The following is an 11,371-nucleotide window of genomic DNA, read 5'->3' as shown; positions in this document are numbered from 1 at the left end:
CAGTTGAGAAGCCACTTCACAACACCTCAACATTTGGCAGAAACGGTCAATTTAACACAGAAAATGCTAGCCGTCACAAGAGTTGATACTCAATATGATGCACATAACCACGTGTCTTCTGATAAGTTGTCTTTAAAGTGTGCATACTTTCGTCAGATTGTTCCAAACACTGGTCACTCACACTAGTTGAGCAATACACACTGAAACGTACCTGTAGTTTTTTTCATGCAATTTACAACTGACAATTAACACAAATGTGTGTAAGAGAGAAGTTATATGTGTGTGTGTGTGTTCTTGTTTACTATATCCTGTTGCAGTGGTCACATTTGTACAGTCTGTGTGTGCAAAATTATTTCATTTTTTAAGCCAATCATGTGCTTTCTCCCGCAGGCGCTAGCTCCTCCCCCTCTTCCTCGAGGGCCTCGGAAATTGGACCATTTGACTGCAACTCCTCCCCCCTCCCAGCTCTTGATAAAACCTCTATCCAGCGTCGCTGTAGCTCCTCACTGTCGGCACTGAAGTAAACGGTCAAATGACTCTGACTCATTTTGAAGGCGTAGCGACGTTCTAGACGGTCACTTGTTTCAGGTAGAGACACCTCAAATCCAATCAGGGGAATACTGCGCTGAGCTTTGACATCCTGTTGAGACAAAGAGAGAAAATGATCAATAGATCACTGGTAAACCATTAACCGATCACTGTGAACCCCATTAGTCATTCAGTGATTGCCCGGTTAACTTAAAGGATTAGTCTTCTGCATAATATGGATGTAACTTATATATTTTAGCATTTTTATGAGAAATTGATTCTGCATGACACTTAAAGGGATAGTTCACCCAAAAATGAAAATTCAGTCATTGTTTACTCACCCCTGTGTTGTTATAACCCTATATGACTTTCTTTCTTTTTCTTAACACAAAGGGAGAAACTGTGAAAAAATGTTGTGCTCAGTGATGTCAAACAATGTCAGTTTATGGTGACCACCTCTTTAAGCTTCAAAAGAATGCAAAAGTATAATTCAGAAGTCTAATAAATTATTCCATGAGACTCATGATTGTTATGAAAGCATACGATAAGGTTTGGTGAGAAACAAACCGAAATCTAGTGTATTATTTAGTGAAAATATTCACTGACTGTTGATCTCCTGTGCACGTTCATGATAGGGCACAAGAGCAAGAGTTCACGCAGCCCCCTTACGACATTGGGGCATTCAAGCGAAAACTTGTTTTGTTTATCTAAAAACAGGTCTGCCACAGCGATAGCGATAACAGAACACAACACAGCTGCACACAAAACAAAGAACAGAACTTACTAAACATGTCTGAAGAGTTTGTAGTCGAAGAATTGATGCATTTCTATGCCCAGCCTTATTTTTTTGTACTCAAACAGACACATAGAGGAGGCTACAGGCAACCACAGTCACACCGTGTCCTAACCTGATGGCAAACAACACGTGATAAAAGGTATATTTTCTATGTTAATCTGAGTTTTTGTCCTAACCAGCAGTGACGAGCGATGGTACATTCTATCGATCAATTGTTTTCTATTTTCGGCATCACGCGGTTAACTCTGTCCACTGTGAACTGTCCAAAAACTTTCAAAAAAATAAGGCTGGGCATAGAAATGCATCAATTCTTCGACTACAAGCTCTTCAGACATGTTTAGTAAGTTCTGTTCTCTGTTTTGTGTGCAGCTGTGTACTGTTGTCGCTATCGCTGTGGCAGACCTGTTTTTAGATAAACAAAACAAGTTTTTGCTTGAACGCCCTAATGTCGTGAGGGCGCTGCGTGAACTGTTGCTCTCGTGCCCTATCATGAACGCGCACAGTGCATGAACTCATGATCGTGCCTAAAGTCAATCGACAAGCATTTATTTCAATAAATAATACATTCGATTTTGGTTTGTTTCTCACCAAACCTTATCGTATGCTTTCATAACAATCATGAGTCTCATGGAATAATTTATTAGACTTCTGAATTATACTTTTTGTTCTTTTGAAGCTTGAAGAAGTGGTCACCGTAAACTGCCATTGTACGACATCACTGAGCACAATTTCTCCCTTTGTGTTAAGAAAAAGAAAGAAAGTCATATAGGTCTATAACAACACAGGGGTGAGTAAACAATGACTGAATTTTAATTTTTGGGTGAACTACCCCTTTAAGTGACTTGGAGAATCAGATTCCATAAAAATGCAGAAACATATAAATTACATCCATATTATGCAGAAGAGACACCTGTTAAAAGTCAACATGAAATCAAAATTAACCACTTTTTATGATCTAATCAAATCCCAAAGGAAAAAATGGAGTCCCGTCCTACACTTTTTCGTAATGAATGTCAGTGTCACTCGACAATACGTCACATCACTGTAGTACAAAGGGTTGTGAATGCCGTTTATTGCTGATTTTAACAGTGGTGTGCTATTATTTATAAACCCAGTGGATTAGTTAATGGCGCCCTGTTTGATCATCGTACCTGTGGAGCACCATAGATATACAGCACCAGTGGTTCATTTTCAGGGATGACAAACCAGGCCTTCTGCCATCCACGTCCACTTCCCTTCTCCATGAGATGCAGGAAACTACATAGCACACTGTTTTCAGCTGCCACAGAGGCCTGTTTCTGCACATCGGGAAAAACATGTTACCATTTCTATCTTAGTATGCACACTACAAACATTTTATACCATCTCCTCAATTATATAAGTGTATATATTAAAGGAATAGTCCAGGTTATTTGCAATTAATGGACAGTATGGTATATTGTGGATTACCAGAGACAACAGCGACTCCCTTAGTTTGTAAAAAAAGATTTTAAAAAGTTTTTACAGTAATACACTTACAATAAAAGCCAAGCAGACAAGCTGGTTGGAGGGTTAGGGGTCATTCATACTAAACATGTTCTTGCCCTAAAAATAGCTAGATGCAGTGCAACAAATAGAACAGGACGCAGCTGTCTCGAAACATGTTTCTTTTAAAGTTGAAGTCGTTTTTAACCTCACGATACGACACGTATTGCGATATATCACAATATCATGGTTCGATTTCGCTTTTAATTTCAATTAATTTGGGTATAGTTTAGTTATAATGTCCGTTTTGCTTGAATACAGTATGAAAGAAATTCTCTTTCAGCTAATGCTGTTATTCATTATACAGGGGACCTTCTAACATGTTAAATTACAGACATATACATTTTACACATTTTATTTGATCCTTAGTTTTTCAGCATTTTGGTGACATTTTAGCTTTTATTAAAAAAAAATGTAGTCCATGTATTACGTCAATAAATATGGTGTATTGAAATTGCATATATTATATTACATATATACAACATATCATTACATGTTTGTTGTTTACATGCCTAATTTGTACTATTTAGAAGTATTTACTTAGATATACAGAACAAGTGCTAAAATGGTACTGTCTCTTTAAGACCTGTGGCAGGGAATTTGACAGTAGTGTTTGTTTGGTTGAATGGTTCTTTACAGCATCCACGCTATGTGTGATTAGAATTAAATGTTTCTTTTGATGCTTTTGATAAATAAGTGACTGTAGACAACAGAAAGGATATTAAAAGAGACATTAAACAACAAATGGCTTGCTTGGATCTAGTCTTTGGACTCACATTACATAGAAAGTGTCAAAACCTTTACTCTCAGCACGCTGTGAAAAGATCTCAGTGCTGAACTTCTTCGCCACTACACAACTCAAACAGTGGTGAGTGAAATCTAAAAAATTACCAGCCAATGGATAATCACAGACATTTTTTGTAGCATATGGGAAGTATTTACACACATATGATTGTTGGGGATTGCAGATAGAAAGAGCGATCTTGGCATTTTAAGAATCGACATGGAGTTTGTACAATTAAAGCTTAAGTTGAAAATCGATATTTTTGCCCAGCCCTAGATCCAACGTGTGAGAGAGGTCCAGCATCGTCAGCGAGAGAAACCGTGAATCCTGCAGGATCAGTTTCAGTCTCTTTTATGCCTCATAGAAGCGTCTCAGACTGCACTGAAAATATCACGATATATCACGATACATGGATCTAATTATCGATACAGTATCGTTAGAAATATATGTATCGATATTTGATTGCATCAACACAGCCCTATTTTTAACCTGACACTGCATCTAGAAAGCGTGGTGCTCCTGTGCAAGATGCTAAAAAAAACAGCGAGATGCAGAGCAACAATCAAAAGACTTCAGTCTAGCGCATGTTTACATTGAAAAATGGTGTGAACGGCCCCACATGTATGCATTTTTGTTAAAGCACCTAGATGTATTCTTCTGTACAACAAAAAATATATATAAATAAATAAGTTGCAAAGTTGTTAAAAGAATATTTTGGATTCAATACAAGTTAAACTCAATCGACAGCATTTGTGGCATAATGTTGATTACCACAAAAAATCATTCCTCCTTTTCTTTAAAAAAAAAAAAAAAAAAAAAAATCAAGGATACAGTGAGGCACTACCAATGGAAGTGAATGGGGGCAATTTTTGGAGGGTTATAAGGTGGAAATGTAAAGCTTAAAATTTTATTACAAATTTTCTATTAAAACTGATGTACTATTTGAGCTGTAAAGTTGTTTAAATCATAATTTTTACAGTCATTTTAGGGTTTTTTGACATCACATCGTCATGGCAACGAAGTTGTAAAATTGGCTATAACTTTACACAGAAAAGGTTAGTAAGCGATTTTATCACACTAAAATCATTTTAACACATATTGTTTATGTCTTGTGGCTATACTTTTGAATTGGCCCAATTCACTTCATTGTAAGTGCCTCACTGTAAACCAGATTTGTGCTTTTGTTTTTTTGTTTTTTTTTTAAGAAAAGGAGGGACGGGGGGCCTGGGTAGCTCAGCGAGTATTGATGCTGACTACCACCCCTGGAGTCACAAGTTCGAATCCAGGGTGTGCTGAGTGACTCCAGCCAGGTCTCCTAAGCAACCAAATTGGCCCGGTTGCTCATGGTCGCGATTAGTGGTTCTCGCTCTCAATGGGGCACGTGGTAAGTTGTGCGTGGATCAGGGAGAGTAGCATGAGCCTCCACATGCTGTGAGTCTCCGCGGTGTCATGCACAACGAGCCACATGATGAGATGCGCTGATTGACTGTCTCAGAAGCGGCGGCAACTGAGACTTGTCCTCACCACCCGGATTGAGGTGAGTAACCGCGCCACCACGAGGACCTTCTAAGTAGTGGGAATTGGGCATTCCAGAATTGGGAGAAAAAAGTGGATAAAAAAGAAAATGAGGTACAAGTCAAAATAATTTTTTGTGGTAATCAATATTATGCCACAAAGCTGTCGATTGAGCTTAACTTTTATTGAACCCGGAACATTCATTTAACTTTTTTAGGTGGAGGAACCTGTTTTGCATTACTGTTATTTATGTGGTGGTGTTTGCTCCATGTAAACAGTGCTTTAAAGATAGTTAAAGATAGAATTTTAATAGTCGACTGTCGTAAAAATTAACAATCAGTTAATCAATTTCCGGTAATCACTAACGTTAATACTGCAAAACATGTGAAGGACTTCTATATACCATGTGCACTTAGCCCTTTCTTAACTACAATTTAAATACACTTAAGGAATGCGAGTATTGGTATTTAAATACATTTTCAGTTTGGTGTATTTTAATGCATTTATGTTTAGTATCAATTCAGTTTGTTTAATTAACCATAAATGTATTGGCATTAATAATATTTTTTAGCGATAATACAGACAAGACACTGTCTCTAATAAAACTTTTTTAATATTTTACTTAAACTGAGAGGTGAGTCTAAATTATTGTCTGTGGTAATCGAAACTATAACGCAGATGCCATCCATCTGGAATATACTTGTCTCTTAAATGCAACCATCTCCGTATTCCACTTTACCTCTAGAATGGAGCGACGCCTCTGTGTGCTATTGGTCAGACTGGCCGGAGAGGGCGGCACTCCAACCAGCATTGTATAGCAGTCTATACACACACGGTTGGCTCGGTTGTTATCGTACAACAGACGAGCGCGGAACTCCGAACACTTTCCACACACCACCTGAAATCAAGACAGCCCACATCCAGCCAACTGCCTCAACATCATGAGCATTTTAATGAGGTTGTGTAACCTACATGACCGCAGGCTTTGCAGTGATGTCGTCGTTTGGTAATAGAGTTGAACGGCTCCTGACACTTCATACACAGTGTGACCTCTTTCTCTCGGATCGGAGTGGGCGCTCGCTTTCCAAGCTCTGTGCAATTCTGACCAGGTAAAAAAAAAGAATGGGAAGAGAATAATATTTTATTCATATTCTTTATTTTGTCCGTGGGAAGTCAGAATGGGGTGAATATCATGAAAACATGTCCAGGTCACATTACACCCCAAAATAAAATAAAAAAGTAAGAAATTATATTGTGAAAAAATAAAGGCAATTTTTTTTTATTTTACGTTTTTTATCTTTTCGGCATTGCAACATAAAACAGTTCAATTGTATCAGATTACACTGTTGAAAAATTTATTATTTCAAGGGCTCTCGTAAACGGCTGTGGCTTCAAGCCATCAACAGAGATGACTAAACTGAGGAGATAATTTCAACTCACGGCTTTGCAGCAAACATTTATAGCGAGCATTACTACAGGTATTTTATTAACTCATATCATTATAATAATTCTATAGCTAAGAATATTTGTGTATTTATGATGGGTTTTTTTGTGTCGTACTATGGTTTAATCATCTAATCTGTCAAATCTAACACAACAGTTTGCCAGCTTTCTGCTACCACTTACTACTCATGCGCTGAAATTGTTGTAAACAGTGGGATTGGTCTTTGGATTAGTTAGGTTACTGTTGAGTTTTTTTTTTTTTAATTCCTATTATTCTCAATGGTGACTCTCATTAGATCTATAACATTTCCCAGCTATTTTTAATTTTCTGTTAAACGTACTTTTTTCAAACTCCTCCTTGTCCGATTTGCACAAAATTTGGTATACATCGTCCACAGACCCTCCTGACAATAAGTTATCAAAAGACTTTTGGTTCGTCAAAGCGCTTCTTAGTTACAAGCCAATAAAATGTTTGGGCGTGGCCCATTTTTGTTTAACAACTTATAAATTCTAAACACAAAGTCCAAACGTAGCGAAACTGGGTAAACTTCGACAAGAAAACATATTGAGGATGCACACCAAATTTCGTCCAAATCTGCCCATGGGGGGCGCTATAACCATACAATCATCATATCTCTGCAACTGTTTACTCAGGGAAGTTGGAATTTGGCATGCATCTTCTTTGATTCAAGTGCATACATATCCTTAAAATACTGATTGGACGAATCTACAAAAATGGCTGCCAGCAGCCAATCAAATTTCAGCAGCTAATAACTTGCAAGGTGAATGACCAATTATTATGAAATTTAGCATTCACTTAAAAGCTGCCAAAATTAGGCTGCATACCAAACTATTACTGTAAATCTGTTATTTTTATCTGTATTAGAGTACAAAAATGACTATTACAATGGGCTTCATTCATGAAAGATGAGCAGAACGTATTTCTGTGTAAACCATTCTGTTTTCTTTGGTAAACTGTCGCACTGAACTAAATGTGAATTTCACTCTGCTGCTGTTTCATGAATAATACCCAATTATTATTTTTTATTTAAACAAATACTACCACTATGTATAAATACTTTTTAGAATTTATATCAAATGTAATAATTTTGCATGCATTACAGTAAAGAGAGTGAGACTGTTTTGTATTACAGTAATACAAATTTAGAGGGGAAATGTGCTTAATTCTCTAAATAATGCTTAATGACATGTTTAATGTTGTCACAATGCAAAAAAATCTTAATTGTCCTACAAATAGCCTTATTTTCATTACGCACATTTTTATTTATTTGTCTTTCTTTTGATTTTGGGGTGTAATGTAACCCAGACATAACCTTAAGAGGTTTCGTGAGATTCACCAAATGAGGTCCAGATGCCCTGAGTATGAGTGATAAGATAATAACCAACCGGAGAATTTGGAGGAGTGAAGTCCTCCTCACGAAACGAGCAGTTGATCATTCGGAAGGTTTCTAGCGTCTGTTCATGTCTCTGTATAGTGGCCTGAATTGCCTGTGAAAAGAGAGAGAAAGACAGAAATGAGAACAGAATGAGTCCCCCACCGGTTGTGGATAAGCTGGACGAGATCAGGAAAAATATTAAAACCTGTGATATGACATGCAGGAAAAGAAAAGCTTACCTGAATCCAATCTCTCTTCTCTTCCTCCGTCCTGGCAAAAATAAAAACAGCAGTCATTTAATAGCCACACATATTTTTATTGTTTCTTCAATAGCTCATATGCTCTTCCTAGGTATTTTCTCCCAAAAGCAAAAATATAAAAGAACATTTCTGTGGTTGTCAATCAACCTCAGACTTAATTTTTAAGCTTAAAGCACAATCCCTCATATTTTTCAGCCATTAATTGCACCTTGCTTGCAGCTCTAGAGACCGTTGCTTTCCGGATACCAGGAACGTCCGCGATACGTTCATGCTGCTGGTCTCTTTCAGCTGTGTAACAAAGTGAATGAATCAATGGCTTGATAACAGCAGGTTTATTTTTGATATAACACTGTAAAGGAAATCAGAATGTGACAAACCTCCATGCCGTCGACATCAATCCGTGCTCGGACACCAAATTTCTGTCCTATCAGCCTCAGTTTTGGGACACAGTACAACAACCTATCGTTGAACTTCATTGAGAGAAAATACAATTAGTTTAATGTGCATAATTTCCCAGAGACATTAAAGCTGCACTATGTAAGATTTTTTTGGTTAAAAATGAACAAATTGCCATTATTGATTGAGTACATTAGTGTTCAAAACAATGTTCTTACCTTACCCTGATTCACTACAGTAAGCCTATAAAAATTATTTGTATTTTGAGCTGTCGGGTCCGATTTGGGTGCGAAATCGCTGGCTTATGGTGTACATCTTTGCGTCATTACGTCATGTCCATGAAAATAGGAAAGAAGAGCCGGCTGTCTCGTTCCCATGTTAAAAGTAGACGGCGGTAATGCACTGTTTTAGTTTGCGAGTAGCCGTTAAAAAGAAGAAAGAAACTACAGTTCAGTCAGTCACACTCACACAGTTCAGAACAGCAATCTGGATAGATTTTTATCTGTTATCCGAAGTTGTTTATCTGCTTTACCTGCTTGGATATGTTGTCTGGTAGGATTGTTGAAGCTAATATTGCTTGTCATGCTTGTATGAATCAAACAATACTCATGTGTTAACTGATCACGATGTATCTACGTTGTCGGGGGGTGTTACTCTGGCATGTTTACTAATATATACATGACTTCTGAAACTGACTTCTTGTAACTGTTATATTGCATTTTTAAGCATATAATTGACACCGCCAATGACACCGCGGAGACTCACAGCATGTGGAGGCTCATGCTACTCTCCGTGATCCATGTACAACTTACCACGTGCCCCATTGAGAGCAAATAAACTATATTTTATCCCCATAATTATTGAATCCTCGTATTATGTTTTTAGTTTATGGTGTTATTGTGTTTTTTGCACAGACATAATATTGTATTATTATGGTTCACTTGCATTATCAACTGAGGCTGTACAATATAACATAACAATAATAAAGTCTTCTATTGAACTTGTATCAGTCATATCATGAGTATCACCTCTAAAATTGATATGTGTAGTACAATACAAACATTAACAGTAGATAAAACACTTGAAAAATTATATTAAAATATACTGGTAGTGATTGAGTCCCCTGTTCTCTATGTAAAAGCGCTTTGAGTGTAGTGTCAGAAAAGAAAATATATGAATACGAGTGTTGTTTATCATCATCAAAGCACGTAATGCTTCAGGGCCTGGGTAGCTCAGCATGTAAAGATGCTGGCTACCACACCTGCAGTTTGCGAGTTTGAATCCAGGGCGTGCTGAGTGACTCCAGCCAGGTCTCCTAAGCAACCAAATTGGCCCGTTTGCTAGGGAGGGTAGAGTCACATGGAGTAACCTCCTCGTGGTCGCTATAATGTGGTTCGCTCTCGGTGGGGCGCGTGGTGAGTTGTGTGTGGATGCTGCGGTGGATGGCGTGAAGCCTCCACACGTGCTATGTCTCCGCGGTAACGCGCTCAACGAGTCACGTGATAATAAGCAAATTAAATGTTTCATATTATAACATTAAATCAGCATGAAAATAGCATGTTATGGCTCCAGATATAAATATCTCAAGTCATGATCACACACAGGCAAAGCTCAAATAATGAGATTCATCCGCCAGAAGAGCAGCGCCGAAACTCGATTCACGTAAAGTGTTCTTCCGCAAATTGCTTGCAATTTTAAGTTTCAGCTACAGATGTCGATTGAGAGCACAAAGTTACATAGTGCAGCTTAAAAAAAAAACAAGATTGTTGCAGATTTTTTCCTGAGGAAAATGTGTAACGTTTCACCCACCAGAATGAGGTATCGATCCTGTGAAGTGCCGTTCTTGGCCGACAGTTTTAGGATGTGTCCCTCTTTAATAAGTTCATTAGTCGGGTTAACGATGTCCTCTTCTCCACCGAGCAACTCGTACACCTTTAACAGCTTCCTCATGCGCTCCTAAAGGACAAAAACATACACAAACACACTTGTAGTGATTGTAGACATTTTTAAATAATGAAACAAACAAATCATTCATTTAGAGTTTGGAATCAATTAATTGAAATTAACAGTCTGAACTGTTCACAGAAATATACTGAACTTACCAACTCGAACGGCATTTTTGCTTTTGAAGTTTAATACAGTAGCTGCGAGTCGCGAGACTAGTCTAAATATAAGGACTGTTCTGTGTTCAATAAAGTTAAGCTCAAGCGACTGCTTTTGTGGCATAATGTTGATTACCAAAGAAAATTATTTTGGCTCGTCTTTCATTCATTTTTATAAAGAAGCAAAAAATGCGGTTACAGTGAGGCACTTACAGTGATAAAGTGAATGAAGCCAGTCCATAAACGTTAAAATACTCACCGTTTCAAAAGTATAGCCACAAGACAACATTATACGTGTTAACATGATTTTAGTGTGATACAATCGCTTACTAACCTTTTCTGTGTAAAGTTATAGCCAATTTACAACTTCATTGTTATAGCAATGTGATGTCGTTATACCCTGTTATCTGGTAAATGGAGTAATGCGGGTAAAACTCTGATTTTATCACATCAACATAAACATAAACTGGCCCCATTCACTTCCATTGTAAGTGCCTTACTGTAACCGCAATTTTTGCTTTTCTGTTTTTTTAAAGAAAAATAATTTTCTGTGGCAATCAACATTATGCCACAAATGCTGTCGATTAAGTTTACCTTGTATTGAGCATAAAAAGTGCATTAAAATC

At 37.5% G+C, this 11,371-nt stretch overlaps 1 protein-coding gene across 1 annotated transcript in view; it reads right to left on the bottom strand.

Moving 5' to 3' along the window:
- Positions 1–370: 370 nt before the first annotated feature.
- LOC127415018 (FYVE, RhoGEF and PH domain-containing protein 1-like) overlaps positions 371–11,371 on the bottom strand; it is an 80,820-nt gene continuing 69,819 nt past the window's right edge. The window contains exons 9-17 of the mRNA XM_051653474.1: positions 10,453–10,599; positions 8,625–8,717; positions 8,456–8,535; positions 8,227–8,257; positions 7,998–8,099; positions 6,120–6,248; positions 5,887–6,045; positions 2,476–2,622; positions 371–640 (exon numbers count right to left, since the gene is read on the bottom strand). Coding sequence (XP_051509434.1) covers positions 371–640; positions 2,476–2,622; positions 5,887–6,045; positions 6,120–6,248; positions 7,998–8,099; positions 8,227–8,257; positions 8,456–8,535; positions 8,625–8,717; positions 10,453–10,599 — 1,158 coding nt within the window. The remainder of the gene's footprint in view (positions 641–2,475; positions 2,623–5,886; positions 6,046–6,119; positions 6,249–7,997; positions 8,100–8,226; positions 8,258–8,455; positions 8,536–8,624; positions 8,718–10,452; positions 10,600–11,371) is intronic.

This window comes from Myxocyprinus asiaticus, chromosome 24 (assembly GCF_019703515.2).
Source record: "Myxocyprinus asiaticus isolate MX2 ecotype Aquarium Trade chromosome 24, UBuf_Myxa_2, whole genome shotgun sequence".
Taxonomy (NCBI): Eukaryota; Metazoa; Chordata; class Actinopteri; order Cypriniformes; family Catostomidae; genus Myxocyprinus; species Myxocyprinus asiaticus.
The sequence above is the reverse complement of the archived record's forward strand: the minus strand, read 5'-3'. Positions and strand labels throughout refer to the sequence as shown.